General features: G+C 42.9%; 1 protein-coding gene across 1 annotated transcript in view; it reads left to right on the top strand.

Moving 5' to 3' along the window:
• Positions 1-16156, top strand: part of LOC106569878 (atrial natriuretic peptide receptor 1) — a 119721-nt gene that overhangs the window by 77409 nt on the left and 26156 nt on the right. Inside the window, exons 7-8 of the mRNA XM_014141587.2 lie at positions 8460-8554; positions 8745-8880. Coding sequence (XP_013997062.1) covers positions 8460-8554; positions 8745-8880 — 231 coding nt within the window. The remainder of the gene's footprint in view (positions 1-8459; positions 8555-8744; positions 8881-16156) is intronic.

Genomic DNA, 16156 nt, shown 5'->3' with positions numbered 1-16156 from the left:
ATCAACCAGTGCAGAATTTCATTAGGGCTCTAATCAGTTGTAATCAGCAGTAAATATAGTCCATTCAGCGTCGGGTGCCTAATTGACGAAGCACTTCTATACTGAACAAGCATATAAAGGCAACATGTAAAGTGTTGGATCCATGTTTCATGAGCTGAAATAAAACATCCCCAAAAAAATGAAGTAGGACAAAAAGCTTTTTCTCTCTAATTTTGTGCACAAATTTGTTTACATCCCTGTTAGTGAGCGTTTCTCCTTTGCCAGGATAATCCATCCACCTGACGGGTGTGGCTTATCAAGAAACTAATTAAACAGCATGATCATTTTTGAGGGAGCGTGCGATTGGCATGCTGACTGCAGGAAAGTCTACCCGAGCTGTTGCCAGAGAATTGAATGTTCATTTCAACATAAGCTGCCTCCAACGTCGTTTTAGAGAATTTGGCAGTACATCCAACTGGCCTCACAACCGCAGACCACATTTAACCATGTTCTTGTTGTCTCTACCTACTTGACCTTTGTGCTGTTGACTTTGCCCAATAATGTTTGTGTGCCGCTACCATGTTGTGTTACTACCATGTTGTTGTCATGTTTGGCTGTTATGTTGTCATCTTAGGTCTGTCTTTATGTGGTGTTGTGTCTCTCTTGTTGTGATGTGGGTTTTGTCCTATATTTATATTGTATTTTTTTGTTCCCAGGCCCCCGCCTTTTGGTAGGCCGTCATTGTAAATAAGATTTTGTTCTTAACTGACTTGCCTAGTTAAATAAAGGTTAAATAAATCAAACCACGCCAGCCAGGACCTCCACATCCGGCTTCTTCACCTGTGGGATCGTCTGAGACCAGCCACCTGGACAGCTGATGAAACTGTGGGTTTCCACAACCAAAGAATTTCTCGACAGTCAGAAACCGTCTCAGGGAAGCTCATTTGGGTGCTTGTCGTCCTCAACAGGGTCTTGACCTGACTGCTGTTCGGCGTCTTAACCGACTTCAGTGGGCAAATGCTCACCTTCGATCGCCACTGGCACGTTGGAGAAGTGTGCTCTTCACAGATGAATCCCGGTTTCAACTGTACCGGGCATATAGCAGACACTGTGTATGGCATCGAGTGCCCATGGTGGCTGTGGGGTTATGGTATTTTTATTTTTATTTCACCTTTATTTAACCAGGTAGGCTAGCTGAGAACAAGTTCCCATTTACAACTGCGACCTGGCCACACACATACAACAACACAGAGTTACACATGGAATAAACAAACATACAGTCAATAATACAGTAGAAAAAAATCGATATACAGTGTGTGCAAATGAGGTAAGGCAATAAATAGGCCATGGTGGCGAAGTAATTACAATATACTTATTAAACACTGGAGTGATTGATCTGCAGAAGATGAATGTGCAAGTAGAGATACAAAGGTGCAAAGGATCAAGATAAATAAATACAGTATGGGGATGAGGTAGTTGGATGGGCTATATTACAGATGGGCTATGTACAGGTGCAGTGATCTGTGAGCTGCTCTGAGTAGGCGTAAGCTACAGACAACAAACACAATTGCATTTTATCGATAGCAATTTGATGCACAGAGATACTCTGATGAGATCCTGAGGTTCATTGTCGTGCCATTCATCCGCCGCCATCACCTCATGTTTCCGCATGATAATGCATGGCCCCATGTTGCAAGGATCTGTATTCTGGAAGCTGAAAATGTCCCAGTTCTTCCATGGCCTGCATACTCACCAGACATGTCATCCATTGAAAATGTTTGGGATGCTCTGGATCGACATGTACGACAGTGTGTTCCAGTTCCCGCCAATATCCAGCAGCTTCGCATAGCCATTGAAGAGGAGTGGGACAACAATCAACAGCCTGATCAACGCTATGTGAAGGAGATGTGTCGCACTACATGAGGCAAATGGTGGTCAAACCAGATACTGACTGGTTTTCTGATCCACGCCCCTACTTTTTTTTTTAAAGGTATTTGTGACCAACATATGCATATCTGTATTCCCAGTGATGTGAAATCCATAAATTAGAGGGCCTCCCAAGTGGCGCAGCAGTCTAAGGCACTGCATTGCAGTGCTTGACGCGTCACTACAGACCCGGGTTCGATCCCAGGCTGTGTCACAACTGGCCGTGACCGGGAGTCCCATAGGGCGGTGCACAACTGGCCCAGTGTTGTCCCGGTTAGGGGAGGGTTTGGCCGGGGGGGCTTTACTTAGCTCATTGTGCTTTAGCGACTCCTTGTGGCGGGCAGGGCGCCTGCAGGCTGACTTCGGTAGTCAGTTGAACGGTGTTTCCTCCGACACATTGGTGCAGCTGGCTTCCGGGTTAAGCGGGCAGTGTGTTAAGAAGCACGGCTTGGCGGGTCATGTTTCGTAGGATGCATAACTCGACCTTCACCTCATCCGAGCCCTTTGGGGAGTTGCAGCGATGAGACAAGATCGCAATTGGATATCACGAAATTGGGGAGAAAAAGGGGGTAAAATACAAAAAAGAGATTACCCATAGATTAGGGCCTAATATTTAAATGGACTGATTTCCTTATATGAACTGTAACGTTTAGATTTTTGTTCAGTGTAATATAGATAGAAATAGAAGGCCTGAAACACACACAGGCTAGCTTGGATGATTAATGAATAAACAAATCTTACATTTGAATCACTGTCACAAAAGGCGCCATGTTGAATTGACCAAACTGCAGCGGGTATGTGGATACTCATTCTTTTAATAAAATACTCAAAGCATCCACAGGAAAAACAAACAATACTCACGACAGCAACAGTTTTGCAGGCTATACAAACGCAGTGCAAAAACTACCCACAAAGACAAACACACCCTATTATATAGGACTCCCAATCAAAGGCATCTCAACACACCTGCCTTCAATTGGGAGTCCCATCCAATTAACTATACATAGAAAACGAACCTAGAACCTATACCCACAACTAACTAACTAAACATAGAAATACATAAACACAGAGCAGTGCCCAAAACCCCCGGAATACATAAATAAAATGACCTACTACCTACACAACCACCCCGAACCATATAAAACAAATACCCTCTGCCACATCCTGACCAAACTCCAACAACAAATAACCCTTAACTGGTCAGGATGTGACAATCACCTACATGGAGAAATCTCAATGACAAAATGACAATAATAGGTGAGACTGGAAATGAAAGGCACAATCACAGTTATCTGATGGTAATTATTTGGATGATTACCTTAAATTAGTTTAATAGTATCATGTAATATATTCCAACCAAACAACCACGTACCACATCAAAGCTCACAATACACCTTTACCTGATGCATGTAGTGGCTCCATGGCCTCTGTACTACAATGAGCAGTTAAATAATGACACACTCTGAAAGCACAGGGCCCTTGAGAAAAACAAGGACATTATCTTCTTTCATTATATGATATAACCCAGCTAAATGGGTGCCAAGAAACAGCCAGAACTAAGAAATGTCAATAAATCTGTTGAAAATCAACCACTCTGCCTTACTTTACACCGATTCCCAGCATAGCATTCACTAGCGACGTTGTGCCAAATTTAGCGTCACTGTACAATACCACATCCTTGAATCATTCTGAGAGTACATTTTTAGAGGAGTTGTATCGATTGAGCACATACAGATGTAGGATCGAGGTTGATGTTGTTCCATCTTTCGTCTTTTCCTAAATAATCACTCGGTCTCTCCTATTCCCACAGCCCACACTCTGAACTCCACAAGCCTCTCCTCATAGCTCTTCAGTTACCCACAACCCCCTCGGTGACAATACGGGGCGGCACTGTTGCATATCGTAAGGGAAAGCCTGTATTATTTCATGATGAATCCATATGTGATCATATGTGTGTGGTTGCTCATCGAGCAGTGGCTGGTTCCTCTGTGTTGACCGTTATAAGAGGCCCCGGTTTGATTGGGACATGCATGTTTTGGGTTGTCTAACAGCCGTGGGTTCCTGTGTGTTTCCTTGCTGATTGTTTCAATGTGACATGGAAGAGGCCACTACATTGGAAGGTATTGCTTTTAAACATACAGGGAAAAGAAAGGCATTTGAATTGAATTAAAATGGCCTATTTATAACGTAAGAGATGGCCTTCATAATTGACATTTCTAAAGCAAGCAAGCATCTTCACAGTGAAAATTACAAAGGAAATGTCAACTTAGCTCGTTATCGAGTGACCTTCCATTGCCATTTATTAATCATTTATAATACATTGATAAGGCATGAATAAAACATGAGTGAGGCATGAATAAGATATATTAACAAGAGGGACCTATGCTGAAAGGGACTCCATTTTATGGAGGTTTCAAAGAACAGGGGTAAGACGGGTACTTCTTCATTGACCTGAGCAGTGAGTGACAGATGGGTAGAGTGCTCTTCTCTCATCACAAAGGGACAGATTGGTGGAGGAGAGGGAGCTGTCAGTGGATTGGGCTATGTAATCACCACAGTGGGTTAGCCGGGTCTCTTATAGAGACCTATACTGAAACCCACTGAGCCTGGCGACTCAGGCAGATTGGCAACAGATAGATGGAGAGATTGGAGGAGGTTATGAAAGTGTGGAGCGAGAGTGGAAGAGATGTGAAGAGGAGAGACGGATAGAGGAGATGGTAGGGTGATGGACTGAGGTGGTTACAGAGAGGGAAAGGAGAGATGTGGAAAGGAGAGAGGGAAAGAGAGGAGAAGAGAGAAAAGGTTGAGAGAGTGCTTTTAGAAAGAGTGGGTAAATAAGATGGGGAGGTGAGAGAGATGAAAACAACATTGAAGGACACAGAAATAGGAAAATAGTGAAGGGAATTAAGAGAGACAGCAAAGAGAGAAAATCATTAACACTGGACTCTAAATACATATAGTCTGGTCAACAATTATTGGCACCCTTGATTAAAAAAAAAGCACTTAAATAAATAATCCAAATGCTGTGTTATATTGTATGCTCAGATTTGTTTACATATTATATTATTTTATACTAATACAATTGACCTGACTGTACATAGCAAAAAAATAGAAAGGAAGCAGAAACGGAGAGGGAATGAGGCAGAGTGGTCCTGTGAAGTGAATGACAGTGTTCAGTTAGGACTTATACTGCCAATGGAGCAGCACAGGCACCAGGAGTCAGCGGCAGAGCATTGAGTTTCAGCTTCTACACAGAGGGGCTCCTATTACAATGACTAATGGACCAAGGGTTGGTTGGTGTGTGTGTCTGTGTGTCTGTGTCTGTGTGTTTCTACATATGAGACTGAAAGCCAGAAAGCTTTTTTCATTTTGTTTTTGTCAAATCACCCTGTGTGAAATTAAAAGCAGCATCACTGTTATCATTCAGTTAAACGCAAATTCTCTTTCTTTTTTTGTGGTGGTGCGCGGCCCACTCCTCGGGTTCTGCCTGTCTAAGAGCTGGGAAAACATGTCAGACGAGATCTGCTTCTCTTTCGCTCTCTCTCTACACACACACACACACACACACACACACACACTTTACTTGCTTTAATTACAGTTCTGTTTTCAATGCACCCCTCGACCACTCCCCTGTTCACCCGCCTAGTTGAAAGCACATGCCACTGCTACCACGATTAGTCTTGTCAGAGACGAGCGCTGCTGCCACTGTGCTTTTTACTCCCACGCTAATTAGCCGGGTATTTTACAACACAATGGATGGAGATTTTAGAACAAGGACAGTTTAACCACCTGGCGAAGAGACGAAAGATGATTCCCTTTTTTTTAGAGAAAGAAAGAGCGATGATTTTTTACATTTAGACATAGGGCCCTGCTGGAATACTTTTCGAATGCATCCTACCTTCCTTCCTTCAGTCCTTCCCTTCTTCCTTCCTTTCTTCCTTCTTTGAAGTAATCCTAGATCTGACATTTTTGGACTAGGTTAAATTATGTAGTGGAACCCTTGCTTTCACCTTTCCAGTTGTGTACGATTAGTGATAATTACTTCAAGGCAGGGAGCGGAGGGATACATTTCACAACTATTCAAAACGGTTTTAGTCAGAATTACAAGTGATGGATATCTGTCCTGTAGATTCGAAGTTGGGTAGCTGCTCAAATCAAATCAAATGTTATTTGTCACATACACATGGTTAGCAGATGTTAATGCGAGTGTAGCAAAATGCTTGTGCTTCTAGTTCCAACAGTGCAGTAATATCTAACAAGTAATCTAACAATTCCACCACAACTACCTAATACACACAAATCTAAAGGGGAATGAGATAATGTACCTGTAAGTATATGGATGAGCGATGGCCGAGCGGCATAGGCAAGGTGCAATAGATGGTATAAAATACAGTATATACATGTGATATGAGTAATGTAAGATATGTAAGCATTATTAAAGTGGCATTGTTTAAAGTGACTAGTGATCCATTTGTTAAAGTGTCCAGTGATTGGGTCTCAATGTTGGCAGCAGCCTCTCTGAGTTAGTGATTGCTGTTTAGCAGTCTGATGGCCTTGAGATAGAAGCTGTTTTTCAGTTTCTCGGTCCCAGCTTTGATGCACCTGTACTGACCTCGCATATATAGTTTGACATTGAGACGCTATAAATTGCCGGTATCATCATGATTCCTCATAGACGGACATCATGTACTGTAGCAACAAATGACATCCTTTTTAGGGAACGCGTTTACTGTACATTATGTCCTTGGGGGTCCGTCATATGTATGTCAGAATAGACTGTGTCTGTTGAAATGATGATGGCTTTGAAAGAACCATAGCCATCTGTGCCGAATACCTTTGGAAATGAGAACGTGGATGAATGATACGATGACTAACCCCCATACAATGTAAAGTACTTGGAGACCTAGGCCTTGAACGTTATATAAATGCATTCCATCCGTGATTCGCCCTGTTAACCTTAGAGATCTTGTAATATATAAGCAGTAATTTGGTACAGTGAGCTGTACTACCTCAGTCAACTATGAGCCTTATAGACTCGGGTCAGGGACAGCCACTGTATGATACCTTGCATATCTGATCTGAGGTCAGAGCAGTAGAACATGTAGGAGGCAGCATGTTGGACACAGAGATAAATAAATGTATTAAATTCATTATGGTTATGCAATGATTCATTTCTGATGGCATTGAGCAAGGTACTCAATCATAGAAGTAGTAAATATAACATAATAAAGTGATCTTATTTTTATGGGCTCAATTAAAATCTGTTCAACTCTGACTCAAGAAGATAGAGGAATTTGAGAGTGCTGAAAGAGAGAGATTTTTTTCCAAACTTTATTACTACCCTCTTCCAGCACAGTGGTCTGAAGAAGTAAAGAAGTGGGAGGTTTGGGTTAGGAGGCTAGGCTTTTGACTGTGAGGTTGCAGGTTCAGTTCCCAGACACTGTGTGGTGAAGTATGGGAAATGCCTAGGTGCCTGTGAAGTTCTAAAAACTTCAAAACTAAAAGTCAGCTCACGCCATTTTATTGGCAGAACTATTGCTGCAGTGCATGTGCAACACAGTGCTATAACATCTTGTAGTACAGGGTTTTGTTTGAGGTTTTTTTGTAACAGGCTAACTTTTTATGTCTCACAACTGTAGGGCCAAGATCCAAACTAAGAGATGGCATCAGTTTGAATCAACTAATATATTTTCCTTGGTTTCCCCTAAACCCTATTGATATTCAAAACCATGTCCGTCTCAAGTGTGCACGGTGTATTTTAAGTTTTTTTTTTAAGCGAGCTTGATAAATGTGCCGTATGGATTACTTAACCAAAGACTTGATACAAGAGAGGGGCTTTACATCACATTATGCTCCTATTTCCCATTACCCTCTCCACAACATTAAAGACGGTGTCCGGCAGTTAAGTTGCTAATTTACCTCAAATTTTGACTTGAGGTGTAGAATCTTAATTTTAAATCTGAAACTTGTTTAAAAAAGGCTTCTGAAGTTTGATATTCCATTACGAAAAATGGATCAACCCTTACAAAAATGTCAATTTCTAATCCAGATAATAATTCACATTTCCTGTTGCTGCAGGATCATTTTCCTGCTGTAGCAAACTGGCTCAAATGAAGATCCTACATCTGTACTTGTGACTTAGCAAGGCTAACTTTCTGCATCCTGTTGGTTTGTTTTACTGCGGGGGACAGGATATAGCAACACACAGGGACTGGCAACAGGTGGTGCTACACAATATGGACCCAGCTGGCTAGTTTGTCCATTTATTTTGTAAAGGGCAACAAAATCAACCAACGGGATTGAACAAAGGGCCCATCTCTCAATCTTGAAAGCAATGAGGAAATAGCACAGCTTGCGCCCAGATTGTGCACCTGAATCCTTTGTGTTATTCTCTCTGTTCTCTCTCTCTCTCTCTCTGTTCTCTCTCTCTGTTCTCTCTGTTCTCTCTCTCTCTCTCTCTCTGTTCTCTCTCTCTCTCTCTGTTCTCTCTGTTCTCTCTCTCTGTTCTCTCTCTCTCTCGCTCTCTCTCTCTCTCTCTCTCTCTTCTGTGGCAGGTGTTACTGGCTTGGTTCAAATTGATGGAGAAGGCGATCGGGAGATTGACTTTGCCTTGTGGGACATGACCGATCTTGAGTCTGGGGTCTTTCAGGTAGGCACTGACTGCTCCTCTAGCAAAATGGTGGTTAGGCACAAACACACACTGGCACATAAATACACACTCACACTCTGTAGCTGTGTTCTTTGTCCTCTTCCAGTGTAGCAGCTATAAGACGTGCAATGACATGCACTTTCGTTCAACACCCAAAGTTAGGCTAACCATCTATCCTGTGTATCTCCAGATCGTATCCGTCTACAACAGCACCCTGAAGGAGTTGGTTCCAGTGCCGGGTATGAAGGTCCAGTGGCCGGGGGGCGCCCCGCCCCAAGACATCCCCGACTGTGGCTTCAAGAATGACAAGCCGGCTTGCTTAGCACGTATGCACTGAGGAACCCCTGGGGCCTCATTTATCAACATAAAAATATGTATATTTGCATACGAATAAACAAAACCCCCTGGAGATTTTATAAACACTGAGAGAAACATTAAAATGTTGTGCTGCTCACAATTAGGGCTGTTGCGGTGACCATATTTACACCACACCGGCAGTCAGGATGATAGGAGACAAATTTCATATTTACACCACACCGGCAGTCATGATGATAGGAGACACATTTCATATTTACACCACACCGGCAGTCATGATGATAGGAGACACATTTCATATTTACACCACACCGACAGTCATGATGATAGGAGACACATTTCATATTTACACCACACCGGCGGTCATGATGATAGGAGACACATTTCATATTTACACCACACCGGCAGTCATGATGATAGGAGACAAATTTCATATTTACACCACACCGGCAGTCAGGATGATAGGGGACAAATTTCATATTTACACCACACCGGCAGTCATGATGATAGGAGACAAATTTCATATTTACACCACACCGGCAGTCATGATGATAGGAGACAAATTTCATATTTACACCACACCGGCAGTCATGATGATAGGAGACAAATTTCATATTTACACCGCACCGGCAGTCAGGATGATAGGAGACAAATTTCGTGTGACCGGTGATCACGGTAATCTCAATCTAAAACTTTGCAAATGAATGGCGCTGATGGGTAGCCTACCAAACTTGCTAATGACCCTCGCTAATGACCTGGTACTCAGCGCTCAGTATGCTTTTTGCAGTTTGGAAGAGTTTGTGCAAATAATAATGATGACATTTTGTGGCGTTTTTGTTCATTTTAGACTTCGGTAAGGATCTTTACGTCAAAATTAATGACAGATTTCTTCAGTTATCTTAGACTAATTCTGACTATTTTGAGGAAGTGTATGCTGGCTATGCCATCTTAAAATGGTCAAACAGTACTATTGCGATTTTGTTTCTCATTCGGTTCGACTTTGGTTAGCCACCAGCCGAACTGAATCATTCTGACTCCTTTAGAGTGCTGTTACGAAATGGACACAGTAAAGCCCGGACTCATTATGCATACATTTTTTTAAAACCTGTTCCAAAAGGACAAACTGTCCAATACAAGTGAAGGAAGCAGCAGAAATTGTTGTGCCAATTGCCAAATGTTTTTCTACTTTATTCAACCAGAGCCATGGAGAAAGGGGGAGAGAGAGAGAGGGGCAAAGAGCGAGCAGCTGTAGGCTATTAGGAGGAGTGGAGGCAGTGTGTGTGTGTGTGTGTGTGTGTGTGTGTGTGTGTGTGTGTGTGTGTGTGTGTGTGTGTGTGTGTGTGTGTGTGTGTGTGTGTGTGTGTGTGAGTAACACACGGGAAGCTCAGAGCACCATGAGGCACAGAGGGAGAGACCGCAACCACTTATCTCATGCTAGACTAACTTCTTGCTAGTTATTTATCATCCCATCTGGTTACACAGTACCTGTCTTGACTGCATCAAACCGAAAGAAGCAAGCTAACTAGGCTAATTGAGCCTAGCCATAACATTACTGCGCTTTTCACCGTCCTACAGTTAGCCTACACATTTATTTTTTTCACCATTATTTAACCAGGTAGGCCAGTTGAGAACAAGTTCTCATTTACATCTGCGACCTGGCCAAGATAAAGCAAAGCAGTGCGACAAAAACAACAACAACACAGAGTTACACATGGGATAAACAAATATACAGTCAATAACACAATAGAAAGATCTGTATACAGTGTGTGCAAATGAACTAAGGAGGTAAGGCAATAAATAGGCCAATAGTGGCGATGTAATTACAATTTAGCCATTTACACTGGAGTGATATATGTGCAGATGAGGATGTGCAAGTAGAAATACTAGTGTGCAAAAGAGCAGAAAAAAAAACAAATATGGGGATGGGGTAGGTAGTTGGTTGGATGGGCTATTTACAGGTGGGCTGTGTACAGCTGCAGCGATCGGTAAGCTGCTCTGACAGCTGACGCTTAAAGTTAGTGAGGGAGATATGTCTCCAACTTCAGTGATTTTTGCAATTCGTTCCAATCATTGGCAGCAGAGAACTGGAAGGAAATGCGGCCAAAGTAGGTGTTGGCTTTGGGGATGACCAGTGAAATATACCTGCTGGAGCACGTGCTACTGGTGGGTGTTGCTATGGTGACCAGTGAGCTGAGATAAGGCGGAGCTTTACCAAGCAAAGACTTATAGACGACCTGGAGCCAGTGCGTTTGACGACGAATATGTAGTGAGGTCCAGCCAACGAGAGCATACAGGTCACAGTGGTGGGTAGTATATGGGGCTTTGGTGACAAAACGGATGGCACTGTGATAGACTGCATCCAATTAGCTGAGTAGAGTGTTGAAGGCTATTTTGTAAATGATATCGCCGAAGTCAAGGATCGGTAGGATAGTCAGTTTTACAAGGGTATGTTTGGCAGCATTTATAGTTGTCCACATATTCTAAGTCAGAACCGTCCAGAGTAGTGATGCTGGATGGGCGGGTGGGTGAGGGCATTTAAGAGCAGTTGGAGGCCATGGAAGGAGTGCTGTATGACGTTGAAGCTTGTTTGGAGGTTTGTTAACACAGTAACCAAAGAAGGGCCAGATGTACAGTTGAAATCGGAAGTTTACATACACTTAGGTTGGAGTCATTAAAACAAATTTTTCAACAACTCGACAAATTCCTTGTTAACAAACTATAGTTTTGACAAGTCAGTTATGACATCTACTTTGTGCATGACACAAGTCATTTTTCCAACAATTGTTTAAAGACAGATTATTTCACTTATAATTCACTGTATCACAATTCCAGTGGGTCAGAAGTTTACATACAGTAGGTTGACTGTGCTTTTAAACAGCTTGGAAAATTCCAGAAAATTATGTCATGGCTTTAGAATATTCTGCTAGGCTAATTGACATAATTTGAGTCAATTGGAGGTGTACCTGTGGATGTATTTCAAGGCCTACCTTCAAACTCAGTGCCCCTTTGCTTGACATCATGGGAAAATCAAAAGAAATCAGCCAAGACCTCAGAAAAAAATGGTAGACTTCCACAAGTCTGGTTCATCCTTGGGAGCAATTTCCAAACACCTGAAGGTACCACGTTCATCTGTACAAACAATAGTATGCAAGTATATAAACACCATGGGACCACGCAGCCGTCATACCGCTCAGGAAGGAGACGTGTTCTGTCTCCTAGAGATGAATGTACTTTGGTGCAAAAAGTGCAAATCAATCCCAGAACAACAGCAAAGGACCTTGTGAAGATGCTGGAGGAAACAGGTACAAAAGGATCTATATCCACAGTAAAACGAGTCCTATATCGACATAACCTGAAAGGCCGCTCAGCAAGGAAGAAGCCACTGCTCCAAAACAGCCATAAAAAAAGCCAGACAACTGGGGACAAAGATTGTACTTTTTGGAGAAATGTCCTCTGGTCTGATGAAACAAAAATAGAACTGTTTGGCCATGATGACCATCATTATGTTTGGAGGAAAAAGGGGGAGGCTTGCAAGCCGAAAAACACCATCCCAACCGTGAAGCACGGGGGTGGCAACATCATGTTGTGGGGGTGCTTTGCTGCATGAGGGACTGGTGCACTTCACAAAATAGATGGCATCATGAGGCGTGAAAATTATGTGGATATATTGAAGCATCATCTCAAGACATCAGTCAGGGACTTAAAGCTTGGTCGCAAATGGGTCTTCCAAATGGACAATGACCCCAACCATACTTGCAAAATGGCTTAAGGACAACAAAGTCAAGGTATTGGAGTGGCCATCACAAATCCCTGACCTCAATCCCATAGAAAAGGTATGGGCAGAACTGAAAAAGCATGTGCGAGCAAGGAGGCCTACAAACCTGACTCAGTTACACCAGCTCTGTCAGGAGGAATGGGCCAAAATTAATCCAACTTATTGTGGGAAGCTTGTGGAAGGCTACCCGAAACGTTTGACCCAAGTTAAACAATTTAAAGGCAATGCTACCAATTACTAATTGAGTGTATGTAAACTTCTGACCCACTGGGAATGTGATGAAAGAAATAAAAGCTGAAATAAATCATTCTCTCTACTATTATTCTGACATTTCACAATCTTAAAATAAAGTGGTGATCCTAACTGACCTAAGACAGGGAATTTTACTAAGATTAAATGTCAGGAATTGTGAAAAACTGAGTTTAAATTTATTTGGCAAAGGTGTATGTAAACTTCTGACTTCAACTGTATATAGAATGGTGTCGTCTGCGTAGAGGTGGATCAAAGAATCACCTGCAGCAAGAGCGACATCATTGATATATACAGAGAAAAGAGTGGGCCCGAGAATTGAGCCCTGTGGCACCCCCATAGAGACTGCCAGAGGTCCGGACCACAGGCCCTCCGATTTGACACACTGAACTCTATCTGAGAAGTAGTTAAATGAACCAGGTGAGGCAGTCATTAGAGAAACCAAGGCTGTTGAGTCAGCCGATAAGAATACGGTGATTGACAGAGTCGAAAGCCTTGGCCAGGTCGATAAAGATGGCTGCACAGTACTGTCGTTTATCGATGGGGGTTATGATATCATTTAGGACCTTGAGCGTGGCTGAGGTGCAGCCGTGACCAGCTCGGAAACCAGATTGCGTAGAGGAGAAGGTACGGTGGGATTCAACAATGGTCGGTGATCTGCTTGTTAACTTGGCTTTCGAAGACTTTAGAAAGGCAGGGCAGGATGGATATAGGTCTATAACAGTTTGGGTCTAGAGTGTCTCCCCCTTTGAAGAGGGGGATGACTGCGGCCACTTTCCAATCTTTAGGAATCTCAGACGATGCGAAAGAGAAGTTAAACAGACTAATAATAGGGTTTGGCGGCTGATGATGGCGGCAGATCATTTTAGGAAGAGAGGGTCCAGATTGTCTAGCCCAACTGATTTGTAGGGATCCAGATTTTGCAGCTCTTTCAGAACATCAGCTGTCTGGATTTGGGTGAAGGAGAAGCGGGGGGGGGCCTTGGGCCAATTGCTGCGGGGGTGCAGAGCTGTTGGCCGGGGTTGGGGTAGACAGGTGGAAAGCATACTTATTGAAAATCTCGATTATCGTGGATAACAACCTAACAACTCTACTCTGATTATAGCGTAAATAGCAGCTTACCTGTTGGCTTTTGGTCGCTGTAACTTTCTCATTTCTGTCATTTTAATTCCATCTTTCATTGATTAGATATCCCCTAACTTTATTGCTACAAAACATAGCAGCAATGCAGTTGTCTCTCTCTCCCCCCTGGAAGGGAAAGGATCAGAGCCCATGCCTTTTTTTTGCTACCTTTTCCAAATCATGAATATAGAGTTGCATCAAATCAAATACATTTGCATTTGTCACGTGTGCCGAATACAACAAGTGTAGACCTTACGGTGAAATGCTTACTTACAAGCCCTTAACCAACAATGCAGTTCAAGAAATAGAGTTAAGAAAATGTATACTAAATATCTTTATTTAGTAAAGTTATAAATAACTTTATAAAGTAAAGTTAAAAAAAATCTGTAAAATAAAAAGTAACACAATAAAATAACAATAACGAGACTATATACAGGGGGTACCGATATTGAGTCAATGTGCGGGGGTACAGGTTAGTTGAGGTAATTTGTACATGTAGGTAGGGGTAAAGTGACTATAAATAGATAATAAACAGCGAGTAGCAGCAGTGTAAAAACAAATGGAGGGGTTGGTCAATGTAAATAGTCTGGGTGGCCATTTGATGAATTGTTCAGCAGTCTTATGGCTTGGGGGTAGAAGCTGTTAAGGAACCTTTTGGCGCTCCGGTACTGCTTACCGTGCGGTAGCAGAGAGAACTGTCTATGACTTGGGTGACTGGAGTCTTTGACAATTTTTTGAGCCTTCCTCTGACACCGCCTAGTATACAGGTCTTGGATGTCAGGAAGTTTGTCCCCAGTGATGTACTGGGACGTACACACTCCCCTCTGTAGCGCCTCACAGTCAAATGCAGAGCAGTAGCCATACCAGGTGGTGATGCAACCGGTCAGGATGTTCTCGATGGTGCAGCTGAGGATCTGGGGACCCATGCCAAATCTTTTCAGTGTCCTGAGGGGGAAAAGGTGTTGTCGTGTCCTCTTCACGACTCTCTTGGTGTGTTTGGACCATAATAGTTTGTTGGTGATGTGGACACCAAGGAACTTGAAACTCTCGAACCGTTGCACTACAGCCCAGTCGATGTTAATGTGGGCCTGTTTTGCCCGCCTTCTCCTGTAGTCCACAATCAGCTCCTTTGTCTTGCTCACATTGAGGAAGAGGTTGTTGTCCTGGCACCATACTGCAAGGTCTCTGACCTCCTCCCTATAGGGTTGTCGGTGATCAGGCCTACCACCGTTGTGTCGTCAGCAAACTTAATGATGGTTTTAGAGTCGTGTTTGGCCATGCAGTCGTGGTTGAACAGGGAATACAGGATGGGACTAAGCACGCACCCCTGAGGGGCCCCAGTGTTGAGGATCAGCATGGCAGATGTGTTGTTGCCTACCCTTACCACCTGGGGGCGGCCCGTCAGGAAGTCCAGGATCCAGTTGCAGAGGAAGGTGTTGGGTCCTGAGCTTAGTGATGAGCTTTGGGGGCACTATTGTGTTGAACGCTGAGCTGTAGTCAATGAACAGCATTCTCACATAGGTGTTCCTTTTGTCCAGGTGGGAAAGGTCAGTGTGGAGTGCGATTGAGATTGAGTCATCTGTGGATCTGTTGGGGCGTTATGCGAATTGGGGTGGGACTAGTGTTTCTGGAAGGATGGTGTTGATGTGAGCCATGACCAGCCTTTCAAAGCACTTCATGGCTACCAACATGAGTGCTACGGTGCGGAAATCATTTAGGCAGGTTACCTTCACTTCCTTGGGCACAGGGACTATGGTGGTTTGCTTGAAACATCTAATCAAATTGTATTGGTCACATAAACATATTTCGCAGATGTAGCGAAATGCTTGTGTTCCTAGCTCCAACAGTGCAGTATTATCTAACAGTGCAGTAGTATCTAAAAACGATTCACAATACATGCAAATCTAAAAGTAAAAGAGTGGATTTAAGAAATATATAAATATTAGATGTGGTATTGACTAAAATACAGCAGAATAGAATGCAGTATACACATATGAGTTGAGTAAAGCAGTATCTAAACATTATTTAAACATTATTAATGTGACTAGTGTTCCATTTATTAAAGTGACCAGTGATTCAAAGTTGCAGGGTTGCGTAACCGGGTGGAAGCCGGCTAGTGAAGGCTATTTAACAATCTGATG

Source organism: Salmo salar, chromosome ssa14 (assembly GCF_905237065.1).
Source record: "Salmo salar chromosome ssa14, Ssal_v3.1, whole genome shotgun sequence".
Taxonomy (NCBI): Eukaryota; Metazoa; Chordata; class Actinopteri; order Salmoniformes; family Salmonidae; genus Salmo; species Salmo salar.
This window is presented reverse-complemented; position numbering and strand designations above follow the sequence as displayed.